We start from the raw sequence: 20,800 nt of genomic DNA, 5'->3' as shown, positions 1-20,800 counted from the left end.
ATATCTATTAACATGATCTGCAAATGGTTTCTCAGAATACATGTTCTCTTAATACTTTTAAAATTCACATCAGCCATTCATACAATATGAAACCTCATCACTGCTTAGTGGATTGAAGAAAACCTAGAAGTATGGAATGGAAATAAAAATAGAGGTAAAAACTGAATATATATATATATATATATATATGAAATACCACTTGCCAAGAGTCCTAGCCCAGTCCAGATAAAATTTATACAGTTTTAAATGTGAAGTTTCCTTAAACTTCTTTAGCAAATCTCGCTGTTTAAGATGTCTCTAATTTATAGATAGGCAGAGATTTCAGTAGATGTTTATCTTGTTCCACTTTGGAAAAATCATTTAGAGGAAAATGTTCTATTTCATTATTTTCCATTTTAACTAGGATTTCAGGCCCAACAAAAGTTTTTGTATACTTTTCTCCCTTGACTTCAAAGAAATTCTAGACATTTTGTTATACATTAAAATTAGCAATTTGTATAAATATTATCTTCATTTTACAAAAAAGTCATGGCAAAGGAAATTAAGCTTAGAGTAAAATCATAGTTTTTTCCCCCTTTTTTCATGAACTTTAGCACACTATACTTAGTGTGCCTACACTATAGCTTAAAATAACTTTCAAAGGTTTTTGAGCCACTGAAATTAGTGCACCCTAAAAAAGAATAGAGCTGTTATCAGAAAAAAAAAAAAAATATATGAAAATCCATCTTAGGTAAATCCCTCTTTAGTAGTCCTATAATAGCCTCATAGGTTAAATAAGCACTTTCTTTCATGTCTGAATCACATCTATTACATAATTACTTTCCTTCCAAGCAAGAGAAGGAAAGAACAAGAAGGAAGAGCTATATAAAGATTATAATTAATAATTGATAGGCAGTTTTCCACAAAACGAAGCCTGTATTGTGGGTTGCATAATCAGTACCTCAGCAACCTCAGTTTTCTTCTCAAAAGTAAGGGCTAGGAAGAATCAGAGATGAGACTTCTTTATCTTTTTTTTTGTTTCACAAATATAACATATATGCATTGTGGAAATGTAGAAATACAAACAGGCAACTTGAAGAAAACAAAAGCCACATGTATAGCAGAGACAGAGTTTTCACAATATACGTAATTCCCTTTTCCCTTATGAAAAGAATCCCAGTTTTTCAGCTGGGCACATAGCTCCCCTACATAAATGACTATTTCCTGGCCTCCCTTGAAGCTAAGCGTGACCTTGTGATTAAATTCTGACTAATGCGGTTAAATGGCAGAGAAGTATAATATTCCTTCCCCATGTCCCCTTTTCTGCTGCCTCTTCAATGGATAAAGATGCAATGGTTGGATATGGTAGAGGGAATGGAAATCACCCAGGATCCCTGGCACTTTGAAATATCATTAGCTTTGGACTATCCACTTCCATACTTTTATGGGAGAAAGAATGAAAGTTTAGCCTTCTAAAGCTTCTCTTCCAATGCTCCTTGGTACTTGCAGCCAATCCTAATGCTAAAGTATTCTAATACTTCACTTTAATAATTTTTTTTATTACCTACATTTCAAGCTCTTAAATGCTTACAATTGTGTGCTATCTCTTTAATTTTTATTTTTAGGTTAATTGGTTAGTTTATTTAATTTACATTGAAAACTCATGGAGTATACAGCTTCCTTAATCTAAAGGCAATTTTATTCATCTGAACTGCAGTACATAGGTGTCAGAAGAAAAATGCTTTTCCTTCCTCTTGTCAAAACTTTCAATTTCAGGGGCAGCAAAATCAAACAATATAATGAAAGCCCAGGCCTTAACTTATTCTATATGAATAAAATGGGTCTGCATGCATAAAGTCATTTACTCTCACAGGATACTTTTATTATTTTCAACTTACAGATAAGGAAGTGGGGGTCCAAAGAGATGAAATGACTAACCCAAGGTCACAAAGCTCATAAGAGGCAGTTATAGTCTAGCTCCACTGTCCACACTCTTAACCTCTACACTGTGACTATGAAAACTAGGATACAAAGGAGCATTCCTAGTTGGGGCAGCCACTACACCACTTCAACAGATGGCTAGTCATTATGGGAATGAGGGCCTGGTATTTACAGCCAAGGAGGAAAATGGCCTTTTTATGTTAATTTTCCTAATTTTTAAATGATGTTGCCAACAATTTATAGAAAAATAAATTAGTCCTCGTACAGAAGTGCAACTTTCTCCAAAGCATGGATTCCTGGTATAAGCTATAAAACAGAAGGTTTTTTTGTCTTGTAGGCTGCTGACATTGAGAATATGGCTTTGGATATCAGAATGTCTCAGAGACTTGTGGTGGCTCTGATTAAATCAGGATCACCTGATGAGCATGTTGAATTGGAATGTTATGACTGGTGTGGCAAGCAGAATAACAGCACCCACAGATACCCGCCTCTTAATCCCAGGAACCTGTGAATCTGTTATATCAAGGTTCCCATTTAAAATGGGGATCAAAGAAAGGGTTGCTAACATACCAAGAGAGACTAGCCTTAACATGAAACTGCAGACATTCACTTTATTTGCTGTATGAATCCTCCCCCTTTTCCAAGGTATTAACAGAAAATTCCCATTTATCTAGAAATAAACCAACTGGAAAACTCAAAGAATAGAAAATTCTTATTTATCTATTTTATTATTTCACTTTCCTGGTAATTCATACTTATTGTATTTTACCCTCCAAAAATGATCTATCATAGTTAGAAAACAAACAAGAAGAAAACAACCATTCCTTTACCACACATAGTTTGAAAAGCTATGGCAAATGGTTTGCAGAGTGTGGTTCAAGGACCATGGACCAACAGCATCAGCATCCCTCCAGAACTTTGTAAGAATGCAAATTCTCCAACTTTGTCTTAGACTAACTGGATCAGAAACTTGGGAGTGAGGTCCAACAAGCTGCGTTTTAGCAATCCTGGGTGATGCTTACACTTGCTGAGGATATGCACTTCATCAACTAACATATTAGGGGTTGGATAAGGGTTACCTGGTAAAGGGGCATATCCTTAAGCATTCTGCATTCATATAATCATTTAGCCTCCCATGATGCTTTTATTACTTTCATTTTACAGATGAAGAAATGGAGGTCCAAAGAGGTTAACTGACTAAGCCAAAGTCACACAGCTAGTGAGGGGCAGTTATAATCTGGCTCCACAGTCCATGCTCCTAACTGCTATACTGTAAAGCTCAAGATTGTTCAGATAAGTAAGCAAATTTAAGGTAGATACTGGTTACAGACATAAAATAATGAAGAAGCTCAAAGTTGAAAGTAGGATGTCATCTGAATATGTCTAGTTTTGAATTAATCATGTTTATATGATCCCTGCCTTAGCCCATTTGGACTGCTCTAACAAAATGCCACAAATTGGGTAGCTTAAAAATGACAGAAATGTATTTACCCGAGTCCTGGAGGCTGGGAAGATCAAGGCATCCATATATTTGGTGTCTGGCAAGGGCTTGCTTCCTCAGAGATAGCTTTCTTCTCACTCTAACAATGGTGGGAAAAGTGAAGTCTCTTTCAGGCCTCTTTTATAAGGGCACTAATACCATTCATAAGGGCCCCATCATCATGTCTTAATCACCTCCAAAGGCTTACCTCGTAGTAGCATGATTTGGGGGGTTAGGTTTTCAACATGAATTTTGGGAGGACAGAAATATTCAGACCATAACAAACCCCAAAGCCTAGTGATAGCACTGAAAATAAATCTCAATTTGGAATACTCAAGGATAGACAAATCATAGAGACTATACACATCTAATCACAAATAACATTTACTTTAGGTAAATTATATGAAATATTTTCAATAGTGATATTTTCACAAAATATTTTCTTCATATTTCACCAACTATAACATGAAGTTATTCATATAAAATAATGACAGTTTTAGATAAATGTAAAAACACATAAATTCAGACACTTTTCTGATAAATTCTGGAAAAGCATTTTTTTTCTCTTAGAAGTTCACATTGTCCTTTCTAATTTTAGCTATGGTTCCAAATGCTCCCTTCAATCTCACGTTTACATGGCTCTGGATCTTTTTAGGGTGGGTTTTTATTTATATGATTCTATTTAAGTATGGTGTCTTTATATTTCTCTTCTTTTGCTATTTTCTTAAATAACATATCTGCTTTATTGAACTGTGACTCTTTAGAGACATTATGTAGCCCTCGACACTTAAAGTATGATTTACACCTTGTCAAAATGTCATCTACTTGTCATTTAAAAAAATACTTGAAACCATTTTCAATGTACTTCTAGGCTTTTACAATTTTTTCCAATATCTTTGAAGATAAACTATCTCTCAGGACACATTGCTGAACTCTAACAACTATTTTTTTTCTGTCTATAGCTGTTTTCTTAATTATATTTCAAACATCTTGGGGTATTTCATACCTTCTTATGTCAGATTGCTCACCTATAAGACCACAGAGATAAACATGGACATCACAGTATTAGTCGTCTGCTGATATAGATGTCTGACAATTCTGAGAACGTTTCCCAGAGACTGTTAAAATTCTCTAAAATTGCATTTACATATAATACATAATATCTAAAGTATAGATTTGTCAGTCTTTTAATTAACTGAAAAATTGCTTCTCAGACTCTAGCAATGAATAATTACTTATGTGTCCTGGACCTACATGGGAAAATCTGAGAAGCATTTTTGTATTCAAGGAAGAAACAGTAACTACTGGAAGAGACAGAAAGAGCCCCTGCCATGTTCTGCCCATGAGCAAAAACATTAACTATAGAAAGAGAATTAGAAATGAACTGATGCTTTACCCATTTCACAATTTTCTTTCTACACAGCTAAAACATTCCAGCTATGACATTGCTATAGAGACAAAATTTCTTATCTTTCGACTCAAACTGTCTCACTGTTAAGTTTTCTATCATGCTAGAGCCAGCATCTCTTCATTTATTCCCATGAAGGCAATCTCAGGATCATTGATGATGTTCTTAGTCAACTGCCAAATTGTGTCATTTCTGCCTTCACATCACCACTGAATCTGTTTCCATTTGGTCTGACTGGAAATTCTCTGCAATGGTGGTGGTTTATTCTCATTTTAATGTTACAAGTTTTGAGTTAACTTTTCCTTGCTTATTCCAAAATAATGAGTTCCTTAACTTCCTTTCAATGAGAAGTGACATTTGAGCAAAGCTTTAAAGAAGATGAGAATGTGAGCCATGGAGATACGTGGGCTAAGAGTGCTCTAGGAAGAGGAAGCAGACAATGCCAAGGCTGCAGGGTGTGTGTGCCAGGCATGTTCAAGGGAGAGCAAACAGATCAGAATTGCTGTGGCAGAGGGAACGGAGCACGGAGGTAGGGCTTTAGGTGGGTGAAGAACAGCCAGATTACATAGAATGTTACAGGTTAGAATTCCAGTCTCTTTATTATCGGTCTTTTCTATGAGCCCACAGGGAAATTAGAGATAAAGATTTCGCAAGAGAGACACAAAGATAAAAACAGAGATGCCGAGCTATACATTTATATTCTGTGTGCTGCATGTGTATAATTGCTTTAGTTAAAATTATATTGAAATTCAACAAACTTTTTAAGTGCTGTGATGGAAATAGATGCAGCAGACGTGGTCCTGGTCTTGAAAGATTTACAACTTAAAAAATCTGATTATAACTTAAAACATCAAAAAGAAATTTTAAAAGGTACAAGAATTTGTTATTAATAATACAAGGGAAGAGCCATACTCCATACCTTAATCGATGAAGAAATGTCTGAAAAATGTTTACTAACAGATATTTTTTAAGCATCGAGTATGTATCAGGCACTGTTCCAGGTGCTGAAAAACAGTAGTGGATTTAAATTTTTGCCTTGAGAATTTAAATTCTTGGGTGAGGTGAGGAGAACAGAAAAAAAAAAAAACAATAAAAATGTATATGTAAGAAATAAAGATAATAAAGTAACACAGCATGCAAAAAGTGGTCAATTCTATGCAAAAAGAGCAGGATGAGAGAACAGAAGTACTGTGAGGAGTGGGGCAGGCTGCAATTTAAAGTAGGGTAGTCGGGGTGAGCTTCATCAAGAAGAATATATTTTAGCAAAGACATGAAGAAGGGGATGAAGCAAGTTCCAGATGAAAGCAATAGTCAGTGCAAGCGTTTTGAGGTGGGAGTGTGCCTGGTCTGTGTGAGAACAATGAAGAGCCCAGTGTTACTAGAAAAGATGAGCAGGGTGAAGAGAGAGTGTTACAGGAGCAGATCATGTAGATCTTTTAGGTCTCTAAGTTTCACTCTGAATGAAATAGGGAGCTACTGCAGGGTTTTGAGTAGGGGTAACACTACCTAAGTTTAAAAAAGGATTTATTGTTGCTGTGCTGAAAATAGACCATAACAGGCCAAGAGTGAAGAATAGGGAGACTAGTTAAAGGGTTGTATTAATAACCTAATACTCAATGACGGTGACTCAGGCAGGAGTGATAACAGTGAGAGTAATATGTAATGGTTAGGTTATTGATATGTTTTGAAAGTTGAACCAAGAGGACTTCTTGATGAGTTAGATATGTGACATGAGAGACAAAAGGAAGTCAAGATGACTCCAAGATTTTGTCCTGAGAAACAGAAAAAAAATAAGTTGTTAGCTGGAATTAGGGAACTTGCTGGAAGAGCAGGTTTGGTGGTGGTGGTGGGATTAGAAGTTAAGTTTCAGACGAATTAACTGCAATGTCTATCAGACTCCATGTAGAGATTTTGAATAGATATATGTACATACAAGTCTGGAATTCAAAAAAGAGATTTGAGCTGGAGATATAAATTTGGGTGGTGTTGGCATGCAGAGTATATTAAGCTATGAGAATGGATGAGATCATAAGGGAAAAGAGAAAAGACCCAAGAACTGAGTTATAGCTGTACCAAAAGGAAAGGAGACAGAGAATTCTTACATGCCTGCTTCAGAGTTCAGCAGGAAGCCTTGTTCCAGTCCTGAAACTACAATCTGTTCATTAGAGAATTGAATTTTAAGCCAGGCACAATGGTTCATGCCTGTAACCTCAGTTTTTTGGGAGGCCAAGGTGAGAGGATTACATAAGGCCAGGGGATCAAGACCAGCCTGGCCAATATAGCAATACCCCATCTCTAAAAAATTTAGAAAGTAGCCAGGTGTGGTGGCATACACCTATAGTCCCAGCTACTTAATAGTCTGAGGTGGAAGGACCACTTAAGCCCAGAAGTCTGAGGGTGCAGGGAGCTATGATCATGCCACTGCACCCCAGCCTGGGCAATAGAAACCCTATCTTAAAAAAAAAAAAAAAAAAAAGAGAGAGAGAATTTTAGAGCATGGAAAGTCAAAGCAGAACTAGGGAATTTTCTGGTAGAAAAAGCATCATCCCAGATTGGTGGGAGATTTAGAGACATGTCATCTTTGTTTATGTACCTGTGTGGTACACTAGCTAAAGAAGATAGCCAGAGCTAAGGTATGGTCGAGCAGGAAGTCAAAGCACCAGATTATAATACAGCCTGAAAATCTGAGGCTCCATGTGATTTCAAAATGATGGAGTAGCCTCAATCTGTTCCCCTCCACCCAGTTCTCTACATGACTATGTATAAAACAGACACCCTAAAAACCTGCCTCATTCAAAAATCAAAAATAGAAAATCCAAACCACAATGAGCTACCAATTCACACTCATATGGATGGCTACTATAAAAATATAAAATGGAAAATAACAAGTCTTGGTGTGGATATGGAGAAGTTGAAACACTCTGCATTGCTGGCGGGATGGAAAATGGTGCAGCCACTTTGGAAAAGAGTTTGGCGATTTCTCAAAAAGTTAAACATAGATTTACCATATGATGCAGCAATTCCACTTCTAGGCATAGACCCAAAAAATTGAAATCAGGGATTCAAACAGATACTTATACACTAATGTTCATAGCAGCATGCAGTAAATTCCTATAATTTGATGTTGCCTCAGCATGCATTTTGAATATAGGTTTAACTTTCTCATACACGGAACAGGGCCCAGTTATCCTTGACACAATTTCTAGCTCCCTGCCCTCTCCTAGTACCTTAAGGTGGTCAATCCAGATATATGGTTTATACATCACGTACTGACGATCATCTTCTTGGGACATATACTCGACTCTAATATTTTACTCATCTCACTGACTCCCATAATCCACATAAATGCAGAAACTGCAGCTTGGCGTGCAGTGGCCACACCATGACACTGCGGAATACATGCCCGCTTGCTTTAAACTCACCAACTGGAACTCCCAGCAGGAAACCTGCTTGGATGACACTCTGTACCCCAGTAAAGGTCTCAGTCCATAGGTCTGTCTCTGTCTGGCTCCCCACCTGCTGGTTGAGCTCATTATCCCTGTGACCTTTCCCTCAGCTCTTCCTGGTATCTCTCATCACTCATGAACCTGTAAGTAATAAACTGCTTCTGTTATTTATTTTGTTGTGTTGCCTCCTATGTGTCTGACTGACTGACACACTTCAGCCCAATTTTCTCCTGATGGAGGTTCTTCTGGAGAGTGGCTATCTTGGCAGAAGTAAACTCAGGGAAGAGCCACGAAGGTGTCTTCCAGTATTAATAACTGACGAAAGGGACACCTGGTCACAGGCTGGACACTCAGGCAGCAGGCTGTCCACCAGGATAAAAGAGTATCTCCTGAAAGGCACATGGTAAACATCCATGACAATCCCAAAAGCCCCATCAGGGCTGGGGTAGAGTTCATGGCCACTCTATGTATACAGAGAAATACAACAAGCATTATTGACAACAGCCCAAAAGTGAAAACAGCCTAAGTGTCCAGCGATGGATGAATCAACAAAATGTGGTATATATCTATAATAAAGTATTATTAAGCCACATAAAGGAATGAACTTCGGATACATGCTACAAGATAGATAAAGCTTGAAAACATTATGGCAAATGAAACAAGCCAGGGAGAAAAGAATAAATGTTGTGTGATTCCGCTTATGTGAGGGGCCTGGAAAAGGCAAAATATCATAGAAACAAAGTATAACAGAAGTTCAAAGGCTGGGGGAAGAGGGAATGGGAAGTTATCGTTTAATGAATACAGAGTTGTAGATTGAGATGATGAAAAAGTTTTGGAAATAGATAATAGCGATGGCTGCACAACACTGTGAGTGTATTTAAAGCCACTGAATTGTACATTTAAAATAGTTACAGTGGTAAGTTTTATGTCATGTATATTTTACCATAATGAAAAAGAATGGTTATAATAAAAATGAATAAAAATCAGAGAACCACCATGGCAGACTCTTTGTTTAAATATTGGTGGGAAGGGGCAGATAAGGAATGTTAATAAAAGGGACATTATCAAATAAAACAGATAAAGGTTCAAGTAGGTAATTCTCATGGCCTCAAAGAAATTATAGAAAACACGTTCCTTCTAACAAATCAACTCAAAGAAAAAGATACTAGAGAGTAAAGAAGAGATAAGAAAAACAAAGAAAGAGATAAAATGGCTCCTAGAAAGCAGGGATGTAGAGGAGAAAAATGAAAATAAAACAAAAACATTGGAGAGGCCACAGATATATCAGAATCGACTCATGCAGGATAAACATAACTGAAATTGCTGTAAAGATCATAGAATAAAGACTTGAGGAAACCACACAAAATAAAATGTAAAAGGACAAAGCTATACAAATGACTAGAAAGATTAGAGATAAATGTGATGTACCCATAACTTATGTACCATGAAGAAGAGGAGAAAATAACAGAAGAAAATTAAATCTAGAAATAAAAGGGGTCTTAAATCTATGTATTTAAAGGGAATATCATGATTGAAATAAAATGATAAAGAACAATAAATTCAGGCCGGGCGTGGTGGCTCATACCTGTAATCCCAGCACTATGAGAGGCCAAGGTGGGTGGATCAACTGAGGGTCAGGTGTTCGAGACCAGCCTGGCCAACATGGTGAAAAGTCATCTCTATTAAAAATACAAAAACTAGGCCGGGCGCGGTGGCTCAAGCCTGTAATCCCAGCACTTTGGGAGGCCGAGGTGGGCGGATCACGAGGTCAGGAGATCGAGACCCTCCTGGCTAACACGGTGAAACCTCGTCTCTACTAAAAATACAAAAAAAAAAACTAGCCGGGCCGCGGTGGCGGGCGCCTGTAGTCCAGCTACTCGGAGGCTGAGGCGGGAGAATGGCGGGAACCGGGAGGCGGAGCTTGCAGTGAGCCGAGATCGCGCCACTGCACTCCAGCTGGGCTACACAGCGAGACTCCGTCTCAAAAAAAAAAAAAAAAAAAAAAAAAAAAAAAATACAAAAACTAGCCGGGCGAGGTGTCGGGTGCCTGTAATCCCAGCTTCTTGGGAGGGTGAGGCAGGAGAATCATTGGAATCCGGGAGGTGGAGGTTGCAGTGAGCCAAGATTGCACCACTGCACTCCAGCCTGACTAAAAAATGACTTATTATTAGAATCTGGAAAGAAATATCAGGTCATCTACAGGAGACAGAAATCAGGCTATCTTCAAGACCCAATAATATTCAGCCACTAGATAAAAAGAAAGGACGAAAATAACTGTATTTGAGTTCAATTTCTTAGCTGTCATAGCTGGAGTCAAGCGATACTGTCTAAAGTTGAAACATATAGCTAAATAAAAAATAATTAGCCCAACCTTTTAAATTACAATTTTTTTAACTTTAGAAAGATCTTTCAGAACCAATAATGCTCATTGTAAAACATATTAATCTAAAAATAAGTAATATCTGGGTTTTGTTAAACTAATAAAGATTATAATTAGTATCTTTTATAAAATCTCATAGATTAATCCACCATACATCCATTTCTTTCTTCTATGTGTATGTATACACACACATATATACACGTATATATACACATATATACATATGTATGTATACATATATACACACATATACACACACATACACATATATACACATATGTGTATATATGTGTGTGTGTGTGTGTATATATATGTATTTCTGGATAATGACTTTAGTTGATCTTTTACCTCTTTCATTGTGTTCTTTAATTTTGTTCTACTTTGTAAATAATGAGGGATTATTATATTTCACTAAAGCAACAAGGTATTTTCAAGAGGCATTCTCTAATTGGTGTTTATTGCAGCAAAGACGATAACCTGTTGCTTTTCACTGACAAACTAAAACCAAGATTTCAGCTCTTAATTTCTTAAGGCCAAGTTTATTAAAATTCTTTCAATGAAAGGAAGATTATTGGTTAATTCCTCATACATCACTGATTGGAGTAAGGCTCTTAACCATATATCCTAGAATATGCACACTGGGCAACCTCCATGCCTTTACATGTTGACAGCCACTCCCACCAATGATCATACTTCTCTCTGATGGGTTGAGTACAGAAGAGGAGACAAGCCAAGTGGATAAACGGAACTACACAGAACTTCTGGGCATCTATGGCTATTTCTTCTATTTCTCTAACCTATATTATAGAAGAGAACAAAGTGTCTTGGCATCCCATTCTTCACGCTTCCTGGAAAGTCCAGATCTCTGATGTTTTTTGCCCTCTATACGAGCCAGTATTCCTGAAATCCTCCAACAGTTTGGGGATTAAGAGTCTACTATTCCCATAGTTTCTGAGCTATGTTGGCATAAAATGGCTATCCCCATACTATTGTGTCCCTGATAGTAATGTTATGTTCATAAGTATTTAACTTTCTTTCCAATTTCATTTTTTTCTTTTTCTCTTGTATCAATCCAAAAGGTTCTAAAGGACACCAAATGAGATGGATTCTACGGATCAGTTTAAAAACCACAGTCTACTTGTAAAGCTTGGGGAACTTTCTGTTGTCTGTCATGGAAGTCAATCTGTCACAGAAATGAAATGCTACCATTTTGCTCTAAAAAGAACCAGGGCTCTCTGGAGAAAAGACGGATTGCAGGGTTGGGGGAGTGAATTATAAAACTAGTTTGGAATGTTCTGTTGCACTAGAACATAGGAAAGTGCTCAAAGAACAATGGGGTCATATCAAAAGGATACAGGAGCCAGCCTAAAAGGGTTCTCACTGGCCAAATCTAAAGTAATTTTAGCAATGAAAATAAACAATCATAGTAATAGATTAAAACTTGGCTGCTTTAGCTATATTTTCATTGTTTCATTCTTCCTCTCCACTTTCAACTCCCTCCTTTACCTCCCTTCCTTTAAGCTGTAACATGGGATCATATTCTCTTGTTTTCCTTCTGCTTTTGGGCAATACCTATTCTCTGGATGGGTTTTTTCTACATTAGAAAAAATTGCAGTTAAAAAAACTCTTAAGTTTTAGTTGTAGGTTTTGGGCTGATCATTGAAGAAAACAATCTCTTAACTGACATAGGTTCTATGCCACTAAAACCAACCTGATGTCAGTCTGGAACATAAAATTGCCTTTTTTATAAGTAAGATGGCTGAATATCAGAAACTTCAGATGGCTCAATAATATGATCCATCCAAGCTCCTCAGGAATTTACATTGGGTCTTAGAAGCAAACCCTGAGCCATTATGAATTGATTCCTGGTTTCAGTCATCCTCTGTGCCTTTTGTTTCCTAATGAGGAAGGGTGATTGGTGAAGGGGTACAACATATGCCTTCCCAGCCTCCCGTTTGATGTCATTTGAATATCACATTTGTATCCTCTGTGAGAAGTACTGCCATGCAGTGAAAAGAACAGCAGACCAGAAGTTAAGAGAATGGATTTAATTCTTGGCTTTCTCATTACCTAGCTGAAAAAAAAGTGGATGAATCTGAATCATAATCTCTCTCTGTCTCTCTTTTGGAGAAAGACTGAGTTGTAAATGGTGACCCTTCTAGTTCTAATACTTGGTGATTTTTCTTATAAGACTGGGGTAGGGAGGAACAACCTAAACATAAGTTTTATTTACATATGCATTGGAGTTCTTTACAGGAAGACATATCTACCAACCAAATAAAGTAACCAAGGTTAGAGGGGAAAGAAGAAAGAACCCTTATTAAATGAAACTGATGGTTTAGTCAATGCAGAACAAACTTCTAGATTTTAAATTATAAAGAATGTGCTTTATGAATCCATAAATGTCTCTTTAAATGTAATTTAACAAAAAATAAACCTTAGTTTTTTCTTAAAATTCTCTTTTCTTTCTTTTATAAATTATACAAAAGTTGCTAGGTGATTATGAACAGTGATCACTGTTCACAAATGTATGGACTTCAAATCATGCGTCTCTTTTGAGAATCTGTAAGAAAACGCTTGAATGCTTCGGCTCTCTGCTACCCAATATAACAATGCTAAATTTAGTCAGATTTTGGTTTGTCCTCATCTGCACAATGATGATAATCTCTAATTTGGACTTTCCAATATAAGCATTGTTATGAAATCGTCTGTAGTCTAAGATTGCTTAGAAAAGGCAAAAATAACCTTAATTCTTGCAAATCTGAACAACAATATGCAGTATATAAAGAAGAAAAGGCTCATTGCATAACTCAGTAGAACAGCGAATATCCACAAAGCCTACTTCCATGGAGTTAGCTAGCCCTAAAAGCAATTCTATTTTATGCAAGTATGCTTTAAAAAAAATTGTAACCTCCCAGTAGAACTTTCATGAAAAATTCTAGTAAAGTCCACACCAAGAACACGGAAAGTATGTAAGGTATTTAACAAACCAAAAAGATATTGGTCACATTTATACCACCAACTTATTAGATTTTTTGGCTATATTTGGTTTACTTAGTCACCTTAACCACTTAATACAGGTCTTCCTTATAGCAAAATTCTGGACAAAAGTTATAAATTTGTTTCCACAAAACCAAATGAAGCCAATGTGTCCAGTCCAACAACAGGTTATTCTTTGCTTTTAATCTCCTTTTCCCCTGGTATCTTACGCTACACCCAAATCTTTATTAAATAACATAGTCCTTTCTATCTTCAGAGCATAAGCCCTAAATTAAAACCAAGGTACAGAGTTATTATCTTGAGCCATTACAAAAAGAATTTATGTTCTGAAAGATAAAATAGCTAGTTAAGCATGAAGTCAATAGTATGAGGTATCCTAATGTTTCTGTTGGGTAGAATTTGTTTGGTAAGCCTCCGTTTTTGTTTTTTTCCTTACAAGCATATTAGAATTATCATGAAGTACAGTCTTTTTCTTTTAATGTGTCAGTTCTCTGTATCTGTTATCACCATAAGTACAGGTCAATCAGATATCTTTCAAAATTGAATCTCAGTCAAGGAAAGGTTCCCTGGTAACTGCTTTTAACATTTAGTAACCTGACACTTGCTATTCTTTCAAATGTCATACTTTTCTAGAGTATTTCTATTTAAGAAGCTTTACAATTCTTCTACAGATTATACGACTGTGCTCATTAATACAACCACTTGTTTTGAATAAGTATGAATATTAGAAGTCAAAATGAACCGAACTTCTGCTAAGTCCCAAAAATAACATGAGAAAGTGTTTTTATTGCCTAACTGCAGGTGCTAAATAAATATAAATAAGGGCCCTCATTCTCAGTCTTCCACAAAGAAAGCAGAGTCTTTGGAGGGTGCTTCAACAGGACAGTAGGCACTAGCTTGGGGTACATTTCTAAGTTCACCTAAGTATAACTTATTCACTCATTCCATGCCTATTTACTGTGCTTCTACTACGGTGACAGGCACTGGCCTAATTGCTGCAGATGCAGTGCTGAGCAAGACAGAAACGTGCCCTACTCTCACAGAATTTAATATCTGTGCAAAAGAATGATATTATCAAATAATCAGACTTTTGAATGTGTAATTACAAACTGAAATAGGTGTTGTCAAAAAGAGCAGGATTCCATGAGAAGTTATTGCCAGGAATCTGACTCAGATTAGGGGTCAAGGAAAGCATTCCTGAAAAAGTGATACTTACGTACAAATCTAGAAGGTGATTATATGCTAATTAGCCTAAAGGACAGTAGGGTAACGGTGAGGAAAAGGAAAAGAGGAAAATTCTTCAAAACCAAAAAAAAGTAGGTGAAGAGGTCCTACGACAAGAGGTATATTAGTTTCCTATAGCCACTATAACATAGTGTCATAAACTTAGTGGCTTTAAACAACACGGACTTACTATTTAACAGTTCTGGAGGTCCTATGCCCAAAAGGAGTCTTAGGAACTAAAATCAAGGTGTTGGCAGAGCTGCCTTCCTTGTAGAGCTAGGGAAGAACTTATTTACTTGCCTTTTCCAGTCTCTAGAAGCAGCCTGCATTCTTGGGCTTGCAACCTCACTCATCTATCTTCAAAGTTGGCAATACCAGCCAATCTTTTTCACCATGTCATCTATTTGGTTCTCTCTCTTCTGCTTCCCTCTTTTCACTTAGGATCCATGGTCACACCCAGACAATCCAGGATAATTTCCCCATCTCAGTCTTTAACATAATCATATCAGTAAAGTCCATTTTTCCATGTAAGCTAACATATTCAAACAGGTTCCAGGGATTAGCATTGTGGACATTGTTTGAGACCATTATTATGTCTATCATGAAAGAGATCATGTTTTATTTGAGAACTGAAATAAGGTCAGGGTGGCTGGAGAGCAGAAAGTGAGAAGAAAGGTAGTATAAGATAAGGCTGGGGAGGTGGGCAAAAACCACAGTATACCTAACACGTCAAAAGAAGACACCAAAGAGGTGACAGACTAGATTTGATATTTTTAAATCCCTCTGGCTACTGGGTGGAAAATTGATTTTAAAATAGCAGAGGTTCAGAAAAAAGATAATAGCAGCAACAGATATTCAGATAATTAAAGTTTCTCATCAGGTTACTGAGGTCATTTCAGATATTTCATTATTTATTAGGTGATCGGATGACTTTGGTTAAATATGTGCCCTAGGGTTCTGTGGGAAAGATTAAATGTTAAGATGCATGACATCCCATTTATACAAGAAGTGTACCAATAATAAACACTCGGTCTTTATACTGCTGCATTGCTTCTGTTACTAATTACTATGCATAACTCTATGCTAGAAAATTAGAAAACTTAATAGGGATGACTTTATGAAAAATTAATACTGATTGTCTAAGTCTGTTTGTGCTGCTATAACAAAATACCTGAAACTGCGTAATTTATAAACAATAGAAATTTATTTCTCACAGTGTTGGAGGCTGAAAAATGCAAGATCAAAGTGTCAGCATCTGGTTTCCAGTGAGAGCCTTCTTGCTGTGTGGAAGGAAGAAGAACAAAAAGGGCCAAACTCCCTCCACCAAGCCCTTTTACATGTAAGGGCATTAACCCATTCATGAGGGCTCTAAACACCTCCCAAAATACCCCACTTCCCAACACCATTGCATTGGAGATTAAGTTTCTAACACATAAATTTTGGAGGACAGAGTCAGATCATAACACTGATTATATGTAAATATATCTCCATTTTAAGAATAAATAGAAAAATTTATTTGAGACCTGAATAAAAAACACTCGATCTAAACATTGAGTGCAGGAAAAGGATTAGAAAATGTTATAGAGGGGGCAGTGTCCAAATTACATTAAGCCTTAGAGGTCACAGGAAGGATTTTGGCTTTTACTCTAAGTAAAATGGGGAATCTTTGGGGAGTTTTGAGAACAGGAGTGACATGGTCAGTCTAATTTTCATATTAAAACTGGCTGACATTTTGAAAATAGATAGATTCTAGGGGCCAGCACGGAAGAAGAGAGGCTAGTAAGAGAACATGGCGACAATCCAGAAGGGGTGGATCACAGTTTAGACCAGGTGGTAACCGTGAATGTGGGAGGGGCTCATTAGATTCTTGCTGCATCTTTTTTGTGTTTTGTTTTGTTTTTGTTTTGTTTTGAGACAGAGTCTCGCTCTGTCGTCCAGGCTGGAATACAGTGGTGCCATCTCAGCTCACTACAACATCCGCCTCCCAGGTTCATGCCATTCTCCTGCCTCAGCCACCCAAGTAGCTGGGACTATATGCACCTGCCACTGCGCCTGGCTAGTTTTTTGTATTTTTAGTAGAGATAGAGTTTCACCATGTTAGCCAGGATGGTCTCAATCTCCTGACCTTGTGATCCACCCACCTCGGCCTCCCAAAGCGCTGGGATTACAGGCGTGAGCCACTGCACCTGGTCAATTCTTGCTGTATCTTTAAAGGTTTTCTAATGTGAAAGAAAGAGTGGTATCAATAATGACTCCTAGGCTTTTGGCCTGAGTAACTAGAAAGATAGCGCTGCCATCAGTGGACACTGGAAGGCTGAATCTGAGGGAGAGATCAGTGCTTCAGTTGAGAACATGATAAGGAATTCTGTTGGATGTGCCAATGCAGTGGTTGCCTAAGCAGCTGAATAGGAGCTGGGAGCTCAGGAGAAAGGTTTGGGCTGGAGATATAAATTCGGCAGTCTTTGGCATATAAATAGTACTTAAACTTTGCGGCTAGATGAGATCACCAAGTGAGAATGTACATTAAGAAAAGCTACAAGAACTCAGTCCTGAGGCATACAAGTATGAAGAAGTGGGAGTTAAGATGAAGAATCAACAAAGCAGGCTGAGATGGAGCAGGGAGTGAGGTAAGACAAAAACCAAAAAGAATCTAGTGTCCCGGCAGTCCTACCTTTCCTTATCTTACACCTACTCACCTTTCAGGTCTCTGCCAAGGGATATTTTATTCCTAAACTTGATTAGGTATCTCTCCTAAGTGCCTCCACAGCATCCTGTCTTTACTGCTTTCTTAGTGTTTGTCACATTGTATTACCATTGTTTGCATTAACTCATCTCTTCCTCTACACTGTAAGCTTCTTGAAAGGAGAAATCAAGTTGTCTTGCTCATAGAGTATTCCCAGAAATTAGCATAGTGCTTGGCACACAATAACCACTGAACATAAGTTGGCTGAGTTGAATTTGTCAAGTCAGTACTTATCTTCTGGTTTCAGACATGTTACTGGTATGCTAGAGTCCACTATGATTATCTAAGCCACTAGCACCATACATACATTTATTTCATCATGCTTACTTTACTATGTAACAATTTCAATTTTTCCAACATTAATTGATATGTCTCATGATTCTGATTCAGGTAGAAGGGAAGGAAGAAGGAAAGCAATACTTATTTGTACATATCATGCATACATACCAATACATTTGTATACATATGCATATATTTGCCTTTCATATGTAGTCACACTTAAGCATTTAACCTTCCTCACAAATTTGCGAAGAAAAGTATAATTAGCTCCATTTTATAAGAGAAAAAACAGGGTTTAGGAATGTTAAGTAACTTGTCTAAGGTCACTCAAATGGTAAAAACCAGGATTTAAATATCTGTAAAGCACTTGCATTAGAGTAGGCAGATAGCCAGACATGAGCAGGAGTGGGGAGCCCCTGAAAAAGGGAAGTCCAAAAAATTTCGCACCCCAGAGGTTGCATGCTAGATATGAGCAGAGAGAGGGGAAATACTTATGTAGAAAGGAATGCCCCCAAACACCCCTTAAGATGCCCAATGATCACTCATTCTGCAGTTAACCTGTCAGAATGTAACTAGCTACATGCTGAGAAGAGGGAAAGAGGGCAAAGGAGAAATTCCTAAGAGATACACAAGTGCAATAAGTACAGATTTAACCACGATATGACCTTCCTGGGATGGTGGTAAGGAGAAATGCTGCCATTAGGTAGAATTCGTATCTAATGCTAGGCCACACATGTACATCAACAGACAGCAAGGGAGAATCCTACAAACCTGGGGCGGGAACTGGGTGGGGACTCAAGGCAGAAGTGGGAAACTAATCAGAGACAAAGGCAGAGACTTGAGACACCAACAGGAACTTAAAGGGTCTAACATAATAAAAACAGCAATGCAGAACTCTTGGAGCTGCTGGCTCATCTTCTTTCAAGGAGCCCGCTTTGCCCCGTCTTTCCGAATGTACTGTTCTCTGCTACTACTTTCCACCCAGATCAACCCACTCTTTGACATGTACGTTGAAGACCAAGCTCTGATTTCTTTTATCTTGCACAAATTCCTATCTAAGGAGTCTGGGGAGTCATGCCCTACAAACCATAAATTCTCATCAGGTTTTATTTAACCCTATATCTCATGTCTTACTTTCCAATCTGACTCTGGCGTAACATTATGTGACAAAGAAGAAAATCAAAATATTTTTACCCCCAAACATGTTTCTGTGCCATATTTTCAAAGGGCCCTGCAAAACTGTCCATTGTGAGGGAAAATCTGCATCTGTAAAGAATCTCTATTAACATAGCTAGATGTTTTTCTTCCTGACTCTCCCAATCCTGAAGACATTAACTGAGTGTCTAGCACCTTTTAATGGTCTGAATAGGAGACATTTGTCATCTATCGTCTCTAAGGGCAGCCACTATGAGACTTCAAAAGAACCTTGGTCTCCACAGTCTTTTATCTTAAACTGAACATTTCCTTTCTATTGATCCCAGGTCTTTAGACAAATTCAATCAATTGTCAACCAGAAAATGTTTTAATTTACCTATAGTCTGGAAGTCCCCCAAACTTCAAATTGTCCTGCCTTTCTGGACCAAACCAACATATTTCTCAAATGAATCTCATTGAAGTCTCATGCCTCCCTAAAACGTATAAAACCAAGCTGCACCCCAACCACCTTGAACATGCTCTCAGAACCTCCCCAGGGCTGTATCAGGGGCCATGGTCTCTCATATTTGGCTCAGATTAAATCTCTTCAAATATTTTAGAGTTTGACTCTTTTCATCAACAACTTCCTTCAATAAAAATTTGCTTACTTTACTAATTGTCTTTTGGCCAAATTCTTTCTCTAAAGTAAGACAAGAGCCAAGAACTCCTGCACTTCCTGGTAACACCAGGGTGTGTTTGAGTGTGTGTGCGTGCAAACAGTAGTTTTACAGTATGCAACACAAAATAAATGTCTACTTTAAAAACATAGTTATGTTACTTACTGGAAAGTACAGGAGCAGAGACCCAAAAAGGATCGTTTCCAACAGGATAAGGCCCGATGCCCGGATGCTCTGGAAAACAAAATAAAAACGTCATTACTAACTTACATTTCTAAGCCTGGAGAATTATGTTATTGTGAAAATGCCACAAGGCAGTAGGACAGCATTCTTTGGGGGAAATTAAATAAATAAATGAAAATTAGTTAGTATTCAGGTGGGTAAAAAACAAACATGCAAAAAGACTGATTATAAAGGTGATGATAGGCTTAATAATATCACCAGTGGCTTCATGAGGTTTTGTTCTCTAAAATTTGAATCATTAAACAGTCTGAGCAGCTAAGAACACTATCCTGAAGATACTTTTGTGCCGAGAAGTCTTCTGCCGATTGAAGGTCTTTTCTCCATCAAAGGGTTCGTGGTCTCACATGCTTCAGGGAATGAAGCCGTGGACCAACCACAGAGGCGGGTGTTACAGCTCGATTAGAGAAACGCGCAGACCCAAAGAGTGTGCGGCGGCAAGATTTATTAATGCGAAAGTGAAAGTAAAGCTTCCACAGGGTGAAAGGTATCCCGGAAGGATTGCCGTTTCCGGCTTGGGTGTCTTATGCTTATATCCCCTTATGACCCCTCTCCTTTTCCTTTTTCTGTCCTATAGAATTAGCTTATTTTCTATCCGCTTGTGGGTTGGTGGGCCTGATTGGTTAAAAACATCAGGCTGTGGCTAGAGCTTAAACTCGCCTTTGATTGGTTGAGGTTTCAATTCCTTAGCTTGTAGCTATGACTCAATTTGGCTTAGGGGAAAGTTCCCTTAGGGAAGTCCCTATTGACCCAGGAAGTCCAGCCAACTTAGCCAGTTAGTCCTTCACTTTCAATCCAAGAAATTTACAAATGAGATCTTGCCTGTATTTCTAAAATATGAGCCATCGGTGCATACTGAATGCTATCCC

The 20,800-nt window shown here is 37.7% G+C and overlaps 1 protein-coding gene across 1 annotated transcript in view; it reads right to left on the bottom strand.

Annotated features, from left to right (window-relative positions):
* GPR158 (G protein-coupled receptor 158) overlaps positions 1–20,800 on the bottom strand; it is a 456,409-nt gene that overhangs the window by 122,363 nt on the left and 313,246 nt on the right. Inside the window, exon 5 of the mRNA XM_033208979.1 lies at positions 19,857–19,925. Coding sequence (XP_033064870.1) covers positions 19,857–19,925 — 69 coding nt within the window. The remainder of the gene's footprint in view (positions 1–19,856; positions 19,926–20,800) is intronic.

This window comes from Trachypithecus francoisi, unplaced genomic scaffold (assembly GCF_009764315.1).
Source record: "Trachypithecus francoisi isolate TF-2019V2 unplaced genomic scaffold, Tfra_2.0 Lachesis_group9, whole genome shotgun sequence".
In the NCBI taxonomy this organism is placed as follows: Eukaryota; Metazoa; Chordata; class Mammalia; order Primates; family Cercopithecidae; genus Trachypithecus; species Trachypithecus francoisi.
Note: the sequence above shows the minus strand (reverse complement) of the source record. Positions and strands in the feature narration are given on the sequence as shown.